Raw genomic sequence first — 22,851 nt, 5'->3', positions numbered from 1 at the left:
TCCTGAGAGGAGTGAGAATGGAGCTTTTCTTTCCTGTTTAGAATATTCCCTCAAAATATTCTGTTTATTATTGGCTTTAGAAGCATTTTTCTTTACTTATTAATTTTTAGATACCTCAGACTGATGCACTTTGCTGGTTTGCAGATAATTTCATGTACAATGACAATAAAGATCTTCTATTATAACATATTGCTAAAACAAGAACTGCAAACCTTCTCAACCATCTCTCAGTCTGCAAAATTCCAACTGCGACCAAGAATTATCTGATGTAGTTATTATTATAATCTTTACTGAACCAGCCCTGGAATTAATAAAAATCTGTATATGGATATGATTTTCTCTGATGGGACCACTATGGAAGCCATAGTAACAATTAACTATCCTTTGAAGGGAAAGATTGGGTGTTCATTCAGGTGGATAAAAAAAAATGCTCTCCATTTAGATTAAAAAAAAAATGCATCCAATTAAGTAAATCTCTTCTGCACTGCACACATACTACACTTTTGTATAACTCTGGATGTCAGAGTAAAGGCAGACAGATCCACCGATCAGCCACAACATTCTGACTACTGACAGCTGAAGAGAACAACATCCATCATCTTGTTCTAATGTAACATTCTGCTGGGAAACCTTGACGTTCATGTGGATGTTTGACATGTACCACCACCTAAACACTGCAGGACAAACAACCCCCTAGTCCCCATGGCAACAGCAGTCATTGATGCCAGCTGCCACCCTCAGCAGGACAAACTAAAATTGCTCAGGTAGTGGTCCGAGGAACATGACAGAGCTGAGCTGTTCACCTGGGTTCCACACTCCCCACATCCAGATCTGATTGAGCATCTGTGGGATGGTCCGGGATCAGCCTGGTCTAGGTAGGACCCACCCTGCAACCCACAGGATCCACAGAATCCACAGGACATCCCCAGAGGTTCTGATGAACCACTGGGTCAGAGGAGTTTTAGCAGCATAAAGGGACCAACACAGTATTAGTCAGGTGGTCATAATGTTATACTGTTATATTGTCATGCTGATTATATGATCAGTAAATGTTACCATCAATTATAACGCCCACATTGATCAGGAAAAAAAACAAACCATCAGTTCATTCAGAAACTGTGGGGTTAAACCTAAAAACACAGACCTCAACAGCAGTTTGTTTCAAAGCAGAACACCAAGCGGTTTTCACTAAAGAAGCTTTCAAATCAACTATTAAATGACAGTTTTGTTCTCATTAAGTTCAGAGTCAGCCAAAATAATGTATACACATCAGGAAAAGAAAAACTTTTATAAATATTTCATTTGTATAAGTACTTATATACATATAGATTCCTCTTTCAAAGTTTGATCAAATCACGATAACTCTGTGTCCTGTTGTACGATGTTTTCCCAACAGATGGCGCTACCCTCATGAATGGAGCATCAACAAGTGATGTCTACAACACAACAGAAATGTCTGGAAGCCAGTGGCCTCCACTTTGAGCACCTCTTGTAATTGTAGAGGCCAAAGATAACTTTTATTAATCTCGTGATGTTTGAATAAATTTGGTATTGAAATATTTATGCAAGTTTTTCTTTTCCTGATGTGTGTAAACATTATTTCGGCTGACTCTGTATAATGGGTTTGTGACAGGTCACCAGGCAACATCTTTTTATAATAATGACAAACATACCTGCATTCTACAGGAGTGATTTTCAGGTGGTAAGTCAGCCACCTGTGTTAATTCGCCCGCTAGCTAACTTAGCCGCTTAGCTAGCTAACACGTCCGGACCAACTGCTCAAACACGACAAAACACAAGTCTTCACAAGTCGCTGACTTAACGTACAACAAAACAACGCTACATCTTCTTACCGTGTTTTACTCCAAAAACAAGATCAACAGCAGCCAGAGATGCTGCCAGATATGCCGACCACAGATATATAGAAGACTACACCCGCTAGCGCGCTGTCTTCTATAGTATCTATGGTCTGACCAATCACTGCTCTCTGGCTCCGCCTTCTGAGAATCTTGTTGTCGTTTGGCTCCACACTTGCTGATGACCATTTCCGGTCCCAGAAAATAAAAAAACGGACCTTTTTTCGTTTCTGTCTCTTACTGATTTTATTTTTTTGTTATTCTAAATATAAAATGAAAATCAAAGCATTTTTAAAATTTCGTATATCCCTTTTTGATCATGAAAAGGAAAAACACCTTGTATTTCAATTTTAATTTTTGTATTTTAAAACGAAAATCAAATAACCACTCGTTTTTTGTTTTTCAATACCCGCTTCAGAACGGAAAATCCAATTACCAGATCCGTACACGGACCTATCGCCTTCTGCTTTCTTTACTGTTTATTTTGAACACTTCAATGGGCTTCCAACCCAGATTTAAAGAAGACAGTCATGTCTGGACAGATCACATTTTACAACCACCATGACATTTCGTTCACATCACTTATTTTTAATGGAATTCGCGACATAACAAGAGCAGATCCAGGCAGATCAGGTGAGACAAAGTTAACATCCAGAATCAGAATCAAATTTATTAGTAAAATATGTGTTCGCATGCAATAAGTCTGCATGTGAACACATATTTGACAATAAATATTTTTTTTCATTCGCTCTCAAAGGGGTTGCACAAAATACACACATGCATTTAAAAAGGTTCAAGACAGGAAAATGCGTTTTTAACTCGTGTACACAGCAACATGTGTGGAAAACAGCATGTTGAAAGTAAAATAAATAAATAAATAAATAAATAAATAAAAGTGTCGATTGTCTTGATGCAAGGAAATACGGTTATAAACGGGGTTAATCGGACTTTATATACAAGAAGGCGGTGAATGGTAGATTTCAAGCTCTTTTTTTGAAATAGTTTTCACATCAAAAGCTTCATCACGACATCAGTTATTATAACTACACAACCTGCACCTTTTCAACCTCCTCGACTTCTCGGTTTGGTTTTCTTCAAATTGTGCTAAAATGCGCAACACGTTTGCGGTTTTCTTCCAGCAGAGATCAGATAACGTACAGAGCTCTCACTCCGAACACGTTTCCTGAAAACACCTGCGAGGTGCGAGCGGATGCGAGAAAAAAAATCCGAGGGATTCACCTTTATGTTAGACGATCTCCGGTCCGTGCGTTGCCACGGCAACACTTAACAACAACGCCACCTAAGCAGAGCGATTCCTGCGATAAAATTAGCTGCTCTTTTGGGCGGATAAAGAGATTAAATGTGCATTTGAGAGGAGGAATCTCCCATCAGGGCCATGATGAGCCAAAGACAGATCATTCAAGGTGAGTTTCATGAGCTGGTTGAAGATGTTTAGAAGAAGCTAGAGCTCACTCATTCACTGTTTACTGGGGGAATTTTATTTCATCTAGGGTAAAAACTCATCTAAATCCTGTAAAAAAAAAAAAAAAAAGATCACAATTTACTAACATAATTGCACAAGGGTTTTCTAATCATCAATTAGCCTTTCAACACCATTAGCTAACACAAATTAGCATTAGAACACAGGAGTGATGGTTGCTGGAAATGTTCCTCTGTACCCCTATGGAGATACTCCATTAAAAATCTGCCGTTTCCAGCTAGAATAGTCATTTACCACATGTTCAATGTCTACACTGGATTTATCATTCATTTAATGCTATCTTCATTGACAACAAAATTGCTTTTTTTTGGTTCTGTTTTCTAGTTTTTGAGCAGTACCAGAAATCAAGGATGCAGTTTGTGCAGACTATAGCTGATCTGGCAGCCAGGCCGATAAACATAGAAATCCTCCAAAATGCAGGTGAGAAGCCAGATTGCGACCACTTCCTTTGCAGATCTGGTGTCCCCCCTCCTCACCTCTCCTCACCCCTCCCTGCAGGTGTCATGTCCATGCTGCGTCCCCTGCTGCTGGACGTGGTTCCCAACATCCAGCAGACTGCAGCTCTGGCTCTGGGCCGCCTGGCAGACCACAGCGACGACCTGGCCGAGGCCGTGGTGAAGGAGGACATCCTGCCTCAGCTGGTCCAGTCCCTGGCCTCCCAGAACGTTAGCATCCTCTGCACACATTCCCCACAGACAGGTTTTCCGCTTGTAACGGTCAGTCTCCACGCTCTTGAGGCTGGTGTGTGTGAGGAGGGGGGAAAAAAGACAGTCGGAGGCTGTCACCCTGCAGTATCTCAGGGTCAGCCCCCGCCCCTCCATGTGAGAATGTGTGCTGGGCTAAGTTGGCAGTTCGCCTGGGGGCTACTTGAAAACCTAAGAGCCCTTTACCACAAGAGCAACCAGGCCTTTGTTTTCTCTCTCCGTCTCTGCCTCTCAGCCCACTCAGAGGCTCAGAAAGGAAGGAGACGAGGTTTGCTTCTTGTTGTTAAAGAGACATTGAAGTCTCATGCTTTAATCTTAAAATCAGATTCTGTTCAATTTGTCAAATATGTGAGGAGTTAAGTGTTTACTGGGGAAATTGTATTTCACTTGGGCCACTAAATCTTCTGAAAAAAGATCCCAATTTTAGTTTTGCAGCTTTAACGAGGGGTCTCAACCCTCATACACACACACACACACACACACACACACACACACACACACACACACACACACACACACACACACACACACACACACACACACACACACACACACACACACACACACACACACACACACACACACACACACACACACCATCTGTTTGAGAACCTGGAGACTTTAGACCTTTTTAAGACGCCTTTAAAGACACATTTGGGGGGTCACCCAGGGAATTTCATGTTTTCCATGAAAACTCACACTTTCATTCATGTCCTAACATAATTGCACAAGGGTTTTCTAATCATCAATGAGCCTTTCAACACCATTAGCTAACACAATGTTGCATTAGAACACAGGAGTGACGGTTGCTGGAAATGTTCCTCTGTACCTCTATGGAGATATTCCATTAAAAATCAGCTGTTTCCAGCTAGAATAGTCATTTACCACATTAACAATGTCTAGACTGTATTTCTGAATAATATAATGTGATCTTCATTGAAAAAACAGCTTTTCTTTCAAAAATGAGGACATTTGTAAGGGAGACACAAATTTTTGAATGGTAGTGTAACTTTGCTGTGCTTTTAAGAATGGCTTATATTCATATATTTGAGAACTCTCTGGAATCTAATTTACCCAAAATACAAATTAGATCAGATACACAGAACAACTTACATAACTCAAATACACTTTATTTGTACCTTATTATTTGCTTATTTTTGCTTTTTTGGTGCAAAAAAAGCAAACAAATTTTAGTGCAAAACTCTGGCATACATGAGATGTTAAGAACTGAACTCGATCAAAAAAAAATCATTACAGGGCTCACATGGATGATTTCTGTTAAAATCAATCTTCTTATTAGGATTCCATCGACTACTACTGTGTATATTTGTGTGCAGAGGTTCTATAAGAAAGCTGCTGCGTTCGTGCTGCGTGCAGTAGCCAAACACTCCCCTGAGCTGGCCCAGGCGGTGGTGGCCTGCGGCGGGGTGGACGCTCTGGTTCTCTGCCTGGAGGAGTTTGACCCCGGGGTGAAGGAGGCTGCCACCTGGGCCCTGGGCTACATCGCAAGACACAATGCAAGTAAGGAGCACACACTGACATGTCCTGATTTCCATCTACATGCTTCTTCATATCTCAATTTCTTGGTTTGAGGATATTTAAGAGTTTTCAAACATCTCGCCCTGCAGTGCTGTCTCAGTCCGTGGTGGATGCCGGTGCTGTCCCCCTGCTGGTCTTGTGTCTCCTGGAGCCTGAGATAGCCCTCAAACGCATCGCGGCCTCCACCCTCAGCGACATCTGCAAACACACACCTGAGCTGGCCCAGACCGTGGTGGACACCGGAGCCATCGCACACCTGGCACAGATGATCCTCAACCCAGACGCCAAACTCAAGGTGGGGACGGTTTGATGACTGTTTTGATTCATTGTTGGTCGGTTCAAAAGCAGCAGCTGCTGGTTTAACTCAGGAATCAAAGACACACCAGCCTCAGTTTATTACCTTGTTTTCCTTGTAAAATGTTAAAAGAGCCGTGAGGCATGAATGGTCAAGATTCATGAGATTATTTGGATCAAACTGCATCTAGTTTCCATGATAAATATGTTTACTGTTATATTATCACGTCTTATCTGTGAGTTATTTTGACATCACACTTGAGCAGAATTGTGAAAATATTCCTTCTTACAAAAACACTTGAGAGATGGTTTCGAAATACATGCACAGTGCTTAACAAATTTATTTGACCATCTGTCATAAAAATGAGAAAACTGTAGTAATTAGTACAAAAAAACCTGTTTCCAACAAAAAAATTATTGTTATTCATTAGGCAAATAACAAACTCAAGCAACTTAATAGTCCTTATTCACATATATTAACCAAAAATCTTCTATATTTTTATATTTTTTACGACCTCCTTTGGCCCTGATAACAGCTTGCATTCTTGCTGTCATTGTTTTCATGTACTGTTCAACAGTCTCTTTTGTTACTGAGTTCCAAATAGTTTCTAGCTGTTCCCAGAGATTTGCTTTGGATGAAATTTGTGTGCTATCTATTTTTTAATTCAATAAATGACAGATCTGTTCAATAGGATTGAAGTCTGGACTTTTACTTTGCCAGTCTATCAGTTCCAGGATTCCAGATTCCTTTTTCTTGGTCCAGTAATCTCTTTGAAGTATGCTTGGCATCGTTGTCTTCTTGGTAGATGAACCCATGGCCAATCAGGTTCAATCCAGAAAGGATTCCATGATGCACCAAGATGTTGTGGTAGACCTTCTTGTTCATGATACCATGGATTTTAACTCACTTGCCCATGTCATTTCCACAAATGGAACCCCATATATAATGGAATCACTGTGATGCATCCTGCATCAAAAATGTTCTTTAGCTTTTCTGCAGACATAAACACAACAACACTGAACAAAGAGTTCAAACTTGGACTTGTCCGTCCAGACTACTTTTTTCCAGTCATCTGCAATCCAGTGTCTGTGCTCCCTGGCAAATTTTAGGTGCTTTTGGACATTTGCAGGACTCAATACAGGTTTCTTAGCGGCTATTCTTCCCTTTCAGCTTTGTTCCTTCAGTCGTCTGCTTATAGTCATTCTGGAGACTTTCTCAGATTGTGATCTAGACGCATTAATCTCTGTCTGAAGTTCAGCAGTGGTCTTCCTTCTGTCTCTACTACTTCAAATCTTGAGATGCCTGACATCTGCTTCAGTAAGCTTTTGTTTTCAGCCTCTTCTTTGGTGCATTTTGTAAGTAGCAGTCTCTGCAATAGAGTCCAAGGCATATTTGATCCCACTGTGAGAACACTTTATGTCTTGCCCTGTTTGTCTCAAAGATCATCCAGCATCATGAAGTGCTTTAATTTGGATACTGTCTTTCTCAGTGAGTTCCCTACACTTCACCATTTTGAATAGGAGTGAGGAATTTCAAACTGAATTCACATTTTTTATACCCAAATTTGAGCCCTAGAACACATTTTTCAGTTCAAGAATGCAAGCAAATAACTGTAATTTTGCATCTCAATCAAAAAATATAAATGTGCTTTAGTATTTATTTTTCTGCTTTTTGTAAAACAGTAAATTTGAAAATTCATGGACAATAATTATATTTTAGCATTAAAGATGTCACTTTGATTAAAGAGCTTGCACATGCTGGCAAATTAACCATTACAGAAACATGAAAAAATGTTTTGGGAATCAGCAATACTCTTAATTTGTTAAGCACCTTACACTAAATGGTGGTTTAATACATTTGTTAAACACTGTACATTTAATTTACTTCTCCATCTTGCCTCCATTTAACATTTTACACAAAAACTCTGTCTCAATTACATGGCATGTATTTTAATTTATAAATTAACTGAACTGATTAGGAAACAAGACTTAAAAATATTTTTTTTAACTTGAGGAAGAAATCATTTTAAAAGATTTTGGATTTTGAGTACAAATCATTGTTGCAGAATTTCATTTTTTTTAAAGGTAAAACATATATTAACATTATTATAAAATCTGCTCAGTTGACATAGATGTCAGGCTTCTATCAGTTTATGAAAATCTTTACAGAAATGGTGAGATTTGAGCAAAAACTGACACATACTCTTGAAAAATCAGTTTTATTTACCCTTAACTTAAAAACACTTTATTGTTATATACTAGCTTTGGCCACATGGATTTTCTTTTTACATATAAAGCATTTACACACATTTTTAACAAACATTTAACAAAAAAGGGTGCAATTTCAGCATTTCTGGCTAGAATACCAGAAAAAACTGTGATATTTCAGCATAAATATTGCAATTTGAAGAAGTAATCCAGTTTAATTTTCAAAAACTGTGAATCATTTGTGTAAATATTCAGACATGTCTTGGTCTCCATACAGAGGCAGGTGTTCTCGGCCCTCAGCCAGATCAGCAAACACTCGGTGAACCTGGCAGAGATGGTGATCGAGGCCGAGATCTTCCCTGCAGCTCTGACCAGCCTCAGGGATCAGGATGAGTACGTGAGGAAAAATGTTGCCACCCTGATGAGGGAGGTGGTGAAACACTCCCCAGAGGTATACTTGCACACGCTCAACACCTACAGGCACAAACACGCATAAACACACACACACACAAAGCCATCTGTCTCTGTGTGTGTCTTTCCAGCTCTCCCAGGTGATTATAAACTACGGCGCCTTGTCAGGAGTCATCGACTACGTGAACGATTGCCGTGGAAACCTGCGGTTGCCAGGGATCATGATGCTGGGATATCTCGCAGCTCACAGTGAGAACCTCGCCATGGCTGTCATTATTTCCAAGGTATGTTCATGTGGCAGCTACACCCTGCCACCGAAGCCAGAGACATTCCTGCACATTCAGTATGTAGGTCAGATGAAGTGAAGCTGCCCTGCTGTGCTGTGCTCCCTCCTGTCCTGCAGGGGGTGCCCCAGCTGGCCCTGTGTCTGTCCGAGGAGTCCGAGCATCACATCAAGGCGGCCACAGTCTGGTCCATCGGCCAGATCGGTCAACACACCCCAGAGCACGCCAAGGCGGTGGCCACAGCTCACCTGCTGCCCAAGCTGCTGGAGCTCTACATGGATGCCAGCAGCTCAGAGGACCTGCAGGCCAAAGTAGGAGCTGCAGCTCAGTTCACTCTGAGACTGTGGGGGTGGGTTTGTTTTGTGGAGTGGGGTGGAATCAGTAAGCAGGGAATATTCATGTGTCAAACACTTCATTTCCTGCATTCTGGTGAATTGTTATGCATCAAATGGTGCAATTTCTGCATCAAATTGTAGCAGAAATATCTATTTATGTAAAGGAAAACACAAAATTCAACACAATAAGGCTCCTTAAATGTAGCATCTATTCACACATATGATAAATTAATTAGGATGAATTAATGAATACACTACAGGACTTATAGGTTTCAGCATGTTCAAATCTTTCTGCAAATTCAAAAGATAGAACACGTAGCTTACATGTCTGAGTTCTGTGATGACTTTTAGGAATCGTGTGCATCTCAAGCCAACTGGAAACAAGAATACAATATGTTTTAACCAATAAAACTGATCAAGTCTGTTTGAAAATAACACTCTGTTAAGGCCTCTAAATAATTCTGGAAATCCCAAAAAAATCTAAAAGTTGTGTGGAAGAACTTCCAGTGGCTCGTGACTTATTTGGTTTGGAGATTTTATGAAAGAAAAAAGTCCTCAACCTCCTAAGACCTTCTCCTCCTTTTTCATTCTGACCCCTCCGTGGTTATCAACCTGCCTGCCTGCAAATTTATATTCATATTTTGTGAGTAAAAATAATAAACAGACTTATTTTTGTTGGAGGCACTGTTGTGTCTATTAGTCAAAAAAATGGTTCTTTTATGGTTTCACAGGGAAATCTTATATATCCTCCTCTCCAAATTGATGCCACTACCGTTCAAAAGTTTGGGGTCACTTAGAAATGTCCTTATTTTTGAAAGAAAAGTTTTTTTTTCAGTGAAGATAACATTAAATTAATCAGAAATACAGTCTAGACATTGTTAATGTGGTAAATGACTATTCTATCTGGAAACAGCTGATTTTTAATGGAATATCTACATAGGGGTACAGAGGAACATTTCCAGCAACCATCACTCCTGTGTTCTAATGCTACAGTGTGTTAGCTAATCATGTTGAAAGACTAATTGACGATTAGAAAACCCTTGTGCAGTTATGTTAGCACATGGATAAAAGTGTGAATTTTCATGGAAAACATGAAATCGCTTGGGTGACTTTTGAATGATAGTGTATGAGTTTTGTGTCACCTTCCTGTTAGATTACAGCACAAAATACTGCTATAAATGATGGAAGTTAACCTTTAGAACATACCCAGAGAGACAACAGAAACTAGAGACTTATTTAGGTCACATACATAAATAAGTAAAGAGTCGCAGGTTAGCTGGGATTGAAGTGAGAGGTTATTTGGTTAAAAAAAATGAGACAAAGGGAAAAGGCACAGCTGTAGAGATAGATTCCACAACATTACCTGCAGCAGCCTCTTGTGTTTTCTTCTTTTCAGAGTAAGAAGGCCCTGAAGAGCATCCTGCAGAAGTGCACCTATGTTCCCGGTCTGGAGCCTCTCCTCTACGATGCTCCCAGCAACATCCTCAAACACGTCGTCTGCCAGTTCAGCAAGGTGAACCAGGATCGCAGCCTTTCCGTGAACAGCGTGTGGTGTTTTAGATCAAGATTTTAAACATCTGTATTTTCACCCTTCCTCCCCTCAAAGGTGCTGCCTCATGACAGCAAGGCTCGCCGTCTGTTTGTGACCAGCGGGGGGTTGAAGAAAGTGCAAGAGATCGAGGCTGAGCCCGGCTCTGCTCTGCAGGAGCACATTAACGCCATCAACAACTGCTTCCCTGAGGAGTTAGTGAGGTACAGCCCTGCCTCCCTACACGCACATGCTGGAACATCATCATATATCATTAAAAATAGTGCAGCTGATAATGATTCCTTCTTATAAAACCATTCAAGTCACTGTCAGCCAAAACCAGCTTTTATAATAGTAAATGGATGACAAATGTGATTTCAAAGTGCTAAATTAAGCAGCAGATTCTCCTGGATGGAATACAGTGTCAGGTAATTACAGTGTGTGTTATTATTGTTTCAGGTACTACACCCCTGGTTACTCAGAGGCCCTGCTGGAGCGGTTAGACAACTACCAGTTGGCCTGACATCAGCCCACAACACACATCCTGATCTGATTTCATCACAAAGATGTGCCTTTATAGAAAAATCAAATCTGGAAAACCGTTTTCTAATTTTTAGACTGAGCTCCCGTTATTTTTCACCTTTAAATGTATGTTGCTAGCAGGTGCATATGTGTAAATAAAACACAGCATTCTAGTCAAGCCTCACCTTTAAATCATGCCCTTACATTGTGGGATCATTTTGTTCTAATTCAAAGTGGGACATTTGGTGGAAGTTTTTCTGTGATGCCCACACAGAGAGGTCAAAGGTCAGGTTCAGGGACTCAGCAGCAGGTGGAAATAAGACACACTGAGCCTCCATGTTTAAGAGCAACATCCAGCCATGCACAGATGCACAACAATTTGATTTAATGATACATTTTGTTCCAATTTTATGTCGGGAAAACTAACAAATCTTCTATAAATTAAAATCTAAATGTACTTTTCATACGTCTCTGTGCTTTTTAAGTAGCAACGACAGAATATGGATATTCATGTGGACTGTGTGAATCATGTTGGTTGAGTTTTCAGGGCTTCGACTGCCCCCTGGCGGCCGTGACCGCGCGCTGCACCTCAGCTGCGTGCGTGTGCGTGCAGCAGCTGCAGCGCACATGGCGAGCCGCCTCTTTGTTTATTGTCTGCCGGGTTTGTCTCTGCTTGTTCTCCACATTGTACTGACGGCGCAAATAAGCCCCGGCCTCTCACCGCAGCGGAGATCTGAGCACGTTACCCTGCAGCTGCCGCCGTCTCCCCCTCTCCTCCCCCTTTAAAATCTGACCTACAGGACCCGATTTATCGCGTTTATGCGCGTTGTTACACTGATGATCACCTTCAAACGTCGCTTTCGCTCCACCGCGCGTCGGACAAGTTTTTTTTCGGGATTTTCCTTTTTGCAGCTGCGTCTTCCATACAAGTCCATAAAGAGGCTGCAGAGCTGCTTCCACGTCCGAACTAATTATACAAATGCAGTTTTATCTCTGGAAATACGAGCAACCCAGTCCGCGTAATAAAGCCTGTTGCAATAGTAAGAGCAGTTCTTGTGCGTAACGACGGATCTCTTCACTTTTTTATTGTAATAAATCGATTGATGTTGAGTGGAAACGCGACTATTTCGTTAAAATTAATGATCAAACACCGCAACACGCCAAACACGATTTAAATCGAATAAAAATGTAATATTTTTCCAAAAACATGAATGCGTACAAACATGATGGCGACAAAGAATCGCAGTAAATTAGACTCTCTTCTTCTATATATGAAGAATATACATATACATAGGCCGAAGCTATTTCTAACTGGGGTGAATTGTTCAGAAATATATGAAAATTCAGTTATACTGTAAAGGAAAATGAGGAAACCAATGTAACTTACGCACCATGGTTGGGAGGAAAATTAAAAAAAAATTGCAGTCTTGCTGTTAAAATTGAAAAAAAAAAGTGCTTTGTTGTAACACAAGAAGCAAAGAAAAAATTAAAGCGCTTTCATCCATCAGCTTATTTTTCTTGGCGACACTTCCAGTCTCCACTGTGGGTGATGCTTTAAAAAAACACGCACCGCAATGAAAACACTGTGACTTTTAACTCCATCACAGTATCAGCAAGTCTTCGTATGTTTTAAGTGAGGGGGCTTTATTTTCATGTTAATTTATGTGACGGAGCTAAATAACTGAAATACATACCGGCTGATGCGCAAAATGTTCGGCACTGCGGTGCTTTTACGCATTTATGCTGCGGCTTTAAATTGGCGTAAATATTTTTCAGGTTCGTGTGCAAAAGTAGTAATAACGGTCACATTTTATTTTTATTTTTTAAAAGAAAGCTGCTTGTTTTGGGGGGCTTTTCTTAAAACAAACAAAAATGCCAGTTCAATGTTGCTTTCTTGCAACAACTTACGAGAAATAACATTTCCAGAAACTCATAATTACACGACATATTTTTTCTGTTCATCAAAAGCACGAACATTGTAAATAATGTGGGTAGTTTCTTTTGTAATTAAAATCCCAAATTACTAAACGGCAAACACTGGCTAAGCGCTTTTATTTTTTAAACTTCCGTTGCAGAAGCTGGTAGAATTAAAACTACTGCAGCATCTCAAATACACAGTTTCATGTAAATCTGAAGAAGCAAACAATGAAGGAATAAAAAATGGAAGAAGAAACAATTGAAGGTAGACTTTGAGTTAAGCAGAACAAGTGCTTTAATTGGTCTGAGTGAACGCTTATGGAATGGAGTGTATTATTATTATTATTATTATTATCATCATCATTAAATGTGAAGAACAATAAACATACAACATCGTTTTGGCCTTTCTGCCACTGAAAGGGAAACTCTCACCAACAACTGTCAGACAGCAATAAACAAACAGCTCATACACACATACACACACACACACATATACACACACACACACACACACATATACACACACACACACACACACACACACACACACACACACACACACACACACACACACACACACACACACACACACACACACACACACACACACACACACACACACACACACACACACACACACACACACACACACACACACACACACACACACACACACACACACAGTAATGCTTCAACCAAGAAGCAGTTGGGGCTGTTGGGAGACCAAAGCTCATCCTGCAGGCTGGTGGGGTTGTGTTTTGAAAATTCAACTATTTCTGAGCACTTTGGAAAGCTCCACAAAGCTTTGCTGATTTTTTCTAGAATTATAAATCTAAAGCCAAAGAAATCCGTCCCACCTCTGCAGAATGTTCCTGGCCTCCAGTCATTTGTATTCTAGTTTTCCCTTAACATTTGATAAACCACATAAGTTTCCCATAACTTCCAACATATTCACATATGAGCACTGCACACCTCACTCCATCTACCACAAAGAAAAAAAAAAAAACAGACACATTATACGTTACACGATGTTCTTCAAGCTCATATGGGGTAGTTCGGACTGCTTTTGGCAAGTTAACGGTGGCAGCAGGTTGACTGATGGGCAAAAAAGTTCATTCATGAAGAGAAGTCACAAAAGCGAGGACTTGTTCATTTCAGGGTACAGCAGCAGGGCATGTGTGTTGTTATCATCTTTAATTTGCATCTGTTAAAGTCTGGCTTCACCGTTTCCCAAAATGAAACAAATAAAAAAAAAAAAAAACTCACTTGGCATGCACTGCTCTGCTTTCTCCACCTGCACAAAGAAGGAAGTCTTTGGGGGCCAAACAGAGCAAAGCAGACTAGAACATGATTGTGTTCCCTCATTCCCCGTTTTATTTCTGACATAACCTATGTACATCAACAGAAAAAAAACAGCCCATTTACAGGGAAAGAACACAGAAATATCAACTAAGCACTGACTCGGGGTGAACTATCAGATGATAAACTCCCTGATTACAAGCAGGTGATCTGGGTTACACACACACAAAAAAAAAAAAAACATGGAGAAAAAGCCGGAAGCAAGGGAACAAAAAACAGTTTCAGAAATTAACAGAAGTTAAGTGAAATATCGGACGAACACTTAACTAAAAATGTTTTAAAAATCACATCTGGAAATGTGACGCTTCTGTGGCTGGTGGGTGATTTTCATGAAATGCTGACGGACTCCAGAGGTAAAGGATGCCGGCAGTTAGAAAGGACGAGCACAACAAAACACAGTCACGACACGCACTCCACGATGCACTTCCACGCACACATTCTTTATAAAGGCAGGACCAGCGTGAACCAACAGAGGATTAATACAAGCAGACACCGCCTCCAGTCTGAGGAGAAGGAAAAGGATGCCTGTGCACACCGAATAATCAGAGCGGCGGACGTAAATTTACAGAATCCGATCTGCCGTCTTCAAATATTACACAAATATTTGCTTTTTTAAAAATGTTAAACACAATCATTGGAATGAATATTTTTGTTCGACTGACTCAAATAAAATAAAAGATACAGAGGAGTTGAAAAGTGGAAGATGGTCAAGCGAGGGGTTGAAAATAATAAAGTAAACACCCTATTATTAAAATAACATTTTACCTTTGTTTTAAAAAAAGATTACAAAATATAAAATTAAATAATTTGGAGTATAAAGGCACACATCTTGCACAGTGTATACAATGAAACAGTTATTTAAAGCATGGTAAGGGTCTATTTTACACACCGAACAGCTCACAAATCTGGTTAAAGTGGAGGGGCACAAAGAGAACCTGAACAGCCAACAACACAGACTAGAGAGGGGGGAAAGGAAACTCAGTCCTGTGACATGCAATTTTTTTTTTGTCCTTTTTAGCTTTAAGTACATCTATAAATTGTAAAAATTCAAGCAGTATCATTCTTCATTTACCACAGCACCATCATTCATTCTGAAGGGTGGCTCCGTTTGCTTTTTTCTTTTTAAATACAACTATATTTCATGACTAAAATCCAATGTAAAAATATAAATGTGAATATAATCTATGATATCTAAACAAACATATTGTGATGGAAGCTTTTTGCATGGGTTAGAATAGTCAAGGAGGACTTGAACTTACTTTAGTTGGTTATCCAGACGTGATACACAACATCACACGCAAAAACAACTTTTTCTCACTTACATACAAGTAATATTGCATTTCCCTTGTTAAGACCATGTCGACTAATTGGGATCGTATTCGTAACATTTGGTTCCTTTCCTCTTGTGCAAAATATACAAAAAAAAAAACTTAAACAGAAACAAACAAAAAAATCAATTCATAAAATTGCCAAATTCAAACACATATAATCCACCTTTAGAAAAAAGTCAAGAACACAATGATGAATAACAGAATCACAGCCGAGGTTAGAGAACGATGCTGTTGATGTTAATGACTTAACAACACTTGTCTTTACATGTGTAAGACACTCTTCCCAACCTCCCCTTTCCTCTCCCCCTTTTACAACTTTTGAACACTGACACACACACCCTCTGCCATCGTTGGGTGTGTGCTGGTACGATGCTGGAGGTAAACCGTCTTCTGTCTGCCCTGAGCACAGACATACTGTTGCCTGATGCCAAAACCCACCGCATCACAGAGCCCTTCTTAAAGGATCGGAACGGTTAGTTTCCAAAAAAACTTGTACACTTTCCCCTATTTAACATTGCAGTAAATTCTTCCCAACCACTCCCTGTAAGAAGAACCCACAGATGAAGGAGACAGGACTTGAGATCAGGCTTCTAAGATTCAATTCTAAGCGAGTCGAGCTCCTTTTCGTCTTTGTTGCTGCGCATGTAACAGAATAGTAGCTCCTAACCTCTAACGACAAATAAAAGTGCAACATTTTTTTGATTTTACTCATAAGGTGCTGATGGCAACAGAAAATTAAGGGCTTTTGATGTTTCGATCTGACAGCCTATATGAAGATATTATAATGAGGAGTGACTCACTTCAAAGCAGCCACAGTCACATGTCACTTCTGGGCCATTCTCCGCCGGAGGAACAGAAACCGAGACTTCCTAAACATATTCAGAGCGAACGAGAGTAAAGGGAAACTGTGTGTTCGATACCTCGTCTTCTCGTTTTTAAGATGCATATCTTTCCCTTTAACATTCTTAATTGCTGTCACAAAAGGGACAAAGCGCCGACAGACACTGGTGTGTAATTAGTGCCGGGAACAAGCCGTATAATTTACTACAAGTGAACTCATCGCAGCTAAAGAGAAGCATTTGTAGCAAGAGAATAACCCAGAAGCGTAACTCGATTACTGTACACGAAAGAACAGGAGGGAGGGGAGGCATCTAAAGGGTGAGTAATGGAGGAGGAACCCAAAGGGGAAGATTTGTTTGGCTGAGTACATGTATAGCATTTGGGGTCTGGCTGTTGGCCAATTGGAAGACTGCTTCCTACTTCCTGAAATGAAGGAATTGCATTAGGCGAGGCTCAACATAGACTTGATCTTTACATCCCGCTAAAGCTTTCTCTTAGCAAGGGGGACCTCAATCTGCATTGTAATCAGACCTCTGCACTCCGCTTGTCCTCACACTACACACATCATACCCTCCCCCAGCCTCCCCCTAAAGGACAAATACATACAACAAAAAAAAAAAAAAAAAAAGCAGGGTGCTGGATGCTGTTAGAGCAATAAAAAAGCCATATTCCCACATAAACAAAAACAAAATATATGAAAAAGGTAATGACTTGGACACTTGCTTTTAACACCCTTATCATCCAAAGTAACACATGAACAGAACTCAACAGAGGAGAGGTTAAATGTAAACGAATGATGTTTTTTTTTTAGCTGCAGAGTGTGGCACCCCACTGAAAGAGAGAGAGAAACAAACAGGGAGGAATGAGGAGAACGCATGAGGGAGAGTGACACAAAGCCATCACAGCCCCTTATTAATGCAGCCTCTCGATGGTTTTCCTCTCCGTCACTTCTCATCTCCACTATACTCCCCACTTGCCCTCCCTTTCCCATGTGCCCCTGTGCCCCTGTTGCTCCTCGAGGCTATGACAGGATAGTGGTGATGAAATCGTAAAACCTCTTGGAGTACTGCTCTGGGTTCACCGTGGAGATCTCTGCTCCAGCCTGTAGAGGCAGATACAATTCACCATGTATTGTTTTGTAACCATTTTTTATTTTTAACAGTGCCATTTAAAAAGGCCACAGCTCCTTACCCCATGTTTGACAGTTTTGGCGGCATGGGCAGCTTTCTTCTTGGCATCGTAATGCTGCAGGATGTCAATGACAGCCATGAAGTAAACCTCCTTCCTGGGAGCACCTGTACAACAGATAATGTTGAAGAAGTATTCAGTTATCAGTGCCACGAGTAAGGAACCTCTTTGAGAGATTTTTGACAGCAACTCGAATAAAAGCATCCAGCAGGGGGAGCTCTCAGTTCTTTGTTTTCTTCAGGAAACAACTCTTAAACTCCCAGACTCATATTGCACATTGTGTTAAAAACTCAACCACCAATTTAAAACCACTCACTGTCGTTGCTTTTGATGGCATAGACGTCAATGGCGGGGTCAAATTCCCCGGGTGACAGAGGCTTGGTGCTGTCCAGGGTGTTGCTGGGACTGTCAGGGGGCGTCCCGATACCCCCGCCGTCACTCTCGCCCTCCTCCTCGGCCTCGTTGTCCTCACTCTCCACCTCCTCCTGCTCGGCTCGCTCAACGTCGTGGATCCCCACCAGCAGACTGTAGTCCATGAGCTTCAGCTGGGCCAGGAACTGAGGACGATGGAAGAAGGTAGGATGGCAGAAGGAAATAAAAGTACAGAGATGGATAGTGGAGAGTTTCAGATTGAGTAGACAGAGGAGAAGTTGAGTTGAGAGTTTGGAGTAAAATAGAAAATGTATTAAGGAAGAGCAAAGGAGCAACATTGAGCGAGAAGATTTACAGCACCTTACCTCAATACAATTCAACTGAGCGCTACATCTTGCTAAATGTACAATTTAATGCATCTGAATTATTAAGCTGTAAAACAACCAACAAGTAAGATAGTATAAACCCTATACCCTCATGTCTAACACATACCTCCACATCTTTCCGAAGCTTCTCCAGGAACATTTTCTTATTCTCCCCATCAATGTAGATCTTCTGCCCGTCATTGATGAAGTCATTGTCCTTGTAGGTAGGCAGCTCCTTGGCCTGCCCATTAGTATTGAAAATTAGTGACCAGATTACAACAGTCAAAATCACAGCACAACCCCAAAGAGGCATAGTGCTGTATACAGCGGACCTGGGCAAAAAAATGTGACAATTCTGGTGCATAAATCAAGTGGGAATTTCCTTTTAAAAAGCAAGAGTGTCAATAAATATCAGATCCTCCAATCAAACAAAGTGGAAATCTGTCAAAATATTGCAATGTAGTTTAAAAATGTGACAGTTTTTTTTTTTTTTTTTAAAGAAAAAAAACACACAGTAACACCAGCATTTGTCTTCTTCATCCTTTTCCCCCAGAATATCTCATCCACAGTTAAATATACTGTACATGTCATTACACAGGACCATAAAGATGGCATATGGCTGTCTTGCTCAACTTTAAGAATTAAGGGGTATTTCAAAAGGCATGGTAACAAAGATTAATTCTAATCTTAGAAATTAGTCGTGTTAACAGTGCGTGTAAATGTTTCTGACTGACAATCCAGCATGTTGAAATACCCCCTTCACATACATGAGGCTTTGAGCCTGTGGTTTGTTAGATAAGCCTGTCTGATTCAGCCAAACACACCAAAGATTACTGGTAAAATGAGTTGGCTAACAAGGCACAAGCAGTCTTTCCAAACCAAGGCTTACCTCTTTTCAAGCTAAATGATTTGACTGTGTAATAAAGTGCATGCAGCATGCTCACAGTAGGGTACAGATCCATCTGATGCACCAAGTCATATTGTTTACAGTGAAATATATTTATTTTTCAGTAGCACAAAACACAGGGCACTTTTCTGGCACATTGCACACCAGTTTGGACAGTGTTTTAAACGCATCTGGTAGATCCATACACTTTGTGTCATGAAAAAATGGCTGTCTAACTCAAAGCCACGAAAGGTCCTTTTTGGCACTGAGCTAGACACCGAAAAGCATCCATGCTTGTAAGTTTGATAATAGTATATTCCTACCTCAGACAAATTATACTATCATAGTTCTTCTAAGATGCTTTTCAGGCACCAGACGGCGGTTTGCAGCAAATATAAACTGCGTTTTATAATTCTATAAAGCCAGTGTATCTTTGAAACAAATTCTCACTATTCAGTCTACGAGAAGAATGAAGGATTTTCCCATTTAAATGTCCATCTACTGGGATTCATTTTCTTCTCAACCAGGCTGCTGCAAAACTGCCGGCAGCCTGTAGGGGGAAGAGGTGTTATGTGGGGAGGGACAGGGGCCTACTTCTGAGTCACTAAGGAGAAAGAGAGCAGGAAATGAGGTAACAGGGCAGCAGCAGCCGTTTAGCTACTACAATGTTTCTATGGCAGCAGGAAGAGAGCAGCAACACATAACAGCACTTTGTAGCATTAGAATGACCTCAAACAGCACACACACATACATACACAACACATCTTCACACAGATGAAAACAGGAATACAACACACAAAATAGGACACTTGAGCACATATATATACAGACATGGACCTCCAATTTGCAATAAATATGGGATGTACAACTTGCTTGACTGAACATAGATGCGACATAAAAAGTAAATGAGAACACAACGTGACACTGCAAAGAGTGAACATAACCTGAAAACATTTTACAGGCCTATCACCTGAACAGACACCTCAAAAATCTTACATTCATCCATCTTTCTGTGCATTCATTTCAACTGTCTTTTATTTCCATGCCAAAGTCCTTCGAACCAATTCATTATGCTCCTCCAAGTGATGCATGGGCACTCTATCAGTTGGACTGTCATTGATTTTTCCTGTTCCACTGCCTACAATAAAATGTGTCTGACTCTTGACTGGTGCACTCCACTGAGGGAGTAAGTAGAAAACAGAAAGATATATTAGAGGCAGGAAGAACGGGTGAGTTATCGCTGAGCCTCGCAAAGCGCGTGCCAGGTGAATTTCTCCACGATCTTAAAAAAAATTTACCTCGTTTCTTTTCTGTCTTCCGTCAGCTGGTTGGAAATTGCATCTTGATGTCTTGCAGACAAAGCTTCTATAGGATTTGAGGCAAGCTAACCCTGGGATTTTCCTAGACCTTTAAAACCTGCTATGCTCCTTGCAATGTTGAAAGGTGTAGATTAACATCCACTGTTAGTTTTTACATCAGTATGCAATTTATCAATTATGAGCTGTGACTGGAGCAGCTGATTCTGTCTGAACCTGTTACCATAATATATATAACAGTCGCTGTCAAAACGTTGCACGGAACTGTTACCCAACACTTTGGATTCAGATATTAGCAGATGTATTATGACCACATAGATAACAAATGCAACAGTAAGTAAGAACTTCATGTGTTTTAGATTTAGCACTGTCAAAAGTGAAGATACAGATTAATTTGTGTAATTTATGTATACTTATCTGTTTGTGTGGTAACAAATTGTTCTTGAAAATTTAAAAAAAAAAAGTGTGTTGAAGTGCTCATGTTAGCTGAGCACTAAATTTGGTCAAAAATCCCTTTGATAACCAAACTATTTGTGTCTCTATACTACAAGCAGCCCATCTAAAACCATTATGGCTGTCATATTCTGGACTATTTTGGTAAATGATAGATGAGAAATAAACTGAGAAGTGAGACAGTTATTTGCCACACGTATCTAAGGATGCCGACAATACTGACAGCTGCTTTAATGCTTATTATAATATCTCAAAAGTGAGAGTTTGCTTTTGAGCTACATCACTGGTGCATACTGGAATGCCTGACTCATCTCTTAGATCAGTTTTTAACTAAATTTGCTCTATTGACTTCAGGTGAAAGGTTCTCTTTTGCATAAGTAGCTTCTCTTCACTGGCTTAGAAACATAAAAATGTGCACTGTGTCTGCTTATCAATCCATTAAAATAGCAACAAAGCAAGGAAGTTTAAATAAATCATCCTACTCTTGCAATTCTTGCTCTTCAGTGTTTCAGATACATGTAGGCGCTGTTGAGTGAAAGGTGGGAACAAAAATGGTCTGGCGTAACTGAAACTGAACTTACTGACAAGTGGAGCAAAAGGTGATCGTAAATGGATGGTGTGCAAAATGTGGCCTTGAAGTAACAGTCTATCAGCCAGGAGAATACGAACTGAAATGTTCGGCCGTACAAAAAAAAAAACAAGAAAAGAAGATTGGTTTAATAGATCATGCCTGGTATATGAGCCCTGGTTCTCTTACATCTCTTACGTGTTTCATGGCGCAGTAAAAGCGCGTGGCAATCCGCAGTGTTTGCAGCCTTTGCTGAACGTTACCAGATTTGGGCCGCTGGGGCACATCCTCTGGTGGGGGTGGCTGCTAGAGAAGGGGGAGCGAGGGAGGGACGGTAGGGGTGGAGGAGAGGAGAGAAGAAAGGAGAGAGGAAGGAAGTTGGAAGTAAAGGCAAAGTGTTTAAAATGTAACAGAACACAATAGTTTTTCAAATTGGTAGAGGGTTGGAAAGGGCATCAACACGAAAGATCTGTATGACCAGTCTGGAGGTTTAGAATTCTTAAATGTCTTTACAATGGCAGGGTCAAGAAAGTGTATATCAGCCTCCTACAGACTCCATCCTATGACGATGTAAGTAGATGTAATGACTTCTGCTCTTATACTATTTAAATGCTATTAGTTTCATTTATCAACAGGATTTTAGATGGTCTTCTATACAATTATTCCGACTGTCCAAATATAAAAAGTGATATTCAGCAGTCTGCCCAGAAATACTGTATGTTGTGACCTTTTCCTGGTACATTGGCTGGTAGAGAAAAGAAAGCAACCTGGCAACGCTACTCTAAAAAGCAAGGATCTAAATCTAAGCAGAGCAAGGAAACTGATGTGTATTCTATGAAACTGCATTCTCCCCAACATCTAATCAGGTGTGGTACTGTTTCGAAGGGCTTACAATCACTGGATAAAGGGCGACAAAGTAAATATAGAGTCAGTTCACACTCATTCATCTTGCCACATTAAAGCCATGTGCCCCCACTGGAGACACCAGCTGGTGCTGCCGTGAGGCGAGAGAGGACAGTATGAAAAACAACTGTAGCCGAGGGCCTCTGAGCAGAGGCCTCAAGGAGACACAAG

The 22,851-nt window shown here is 40.5% G+C and overlaps 2 protein-coding genes across 6 annotated transcripts in view; one reads left to right on the top strand and one right to left on the bottom strand.

Moving 5' to 3' along the window:
- The first annotated feature begins 3,125 nt into the window (after positions 1–3,125).
- Positions 3,126–13,752, top strand: spag6 (sperm associated antigen 6). Its single transcript, XM_023272107.3, has 11 exons — positions 3,126–3,280; positions 3,682–3,777; positions 3,856–4,022; positions 5,399–5,582; positions 5,690–5,895; positions 8,380–8,553; positions 8,645–8,797; positions 8,917–9,108; positions 10,529–10,645; positions 10,739–10,884; positions 11,120–13,752. The coding sequence occupies exons 1-11, from the start codon at positions 3,253–3,255 to the stop codon at positions 11,181–11,183; spliced, it is 1,527 nt and encodes a 508-aa protein (XP_023127875.2). The 5' UTR covers positions 3,126–3,252; the 3' UTR covers positions 11,184–13,752.
- pip4k2aa (phosphatidylinositol-5-phosphate 4-kinase, type II, alpha a) overlaps positions 13,377–22,851 on the bottom strand; it is a 34,873-nt gene continuing 25,398 nt past the window's right edge. The window contains exons 7-11 of one of the 5 annotated variants that reach the window (XM_035948973.2): positions 21,967–22,080; positions 18,682–18,795; positions 18,134–18,374; positions 17,821–17,924; positions 13,377–17,731 (exon numbers count right to left, since the gene is read on the bottom strand). In XM_035948973.2, the coding sequence (XP_035804866.2) occupies positions 17,651–17,731; positions 17,821–17,924; positions 18,134–18,374; positions 18,682–18,795; positions 21,967–22,080 (654 nt within the window). In that variant the 3' untranslated portion in view covers positions 13,377–17,650. Of the gene's footprint in view, positions 17,732–17,820; positions 17,925–18,133; positions 18,375–18,681; positions 18,796–21,966; positions 22,084–22,851 lie in introns of all 5 variants that reach the window. The other 4 variants (XM_035948974.2, XM_023272084.3, XM_023272083.3 and 1 more) reach the window with 4 other exon arrangements.

The sequence above is a fragment of the Amphiprion ocellaris genome, chromosome 22 (assembly GCF_022539595.1).
Source record: "Amphiprion ocellaris isolate individual 3 ecotype Okinawa chromosome 22, ASM2253959v1, whole genome shotgun sequence".
Taxonomy (NCBI): Eukaryota; Metazoa; Chordata; class Actinopteri; family Pomacentridae; genus Amphiprion; species Amphiprion ocellaris.
The sequence above is the reverse complement of the archived record's forward strand: the minus strand, read 5'-3'. Positions and strand labels throughout refer to the sequence as shown.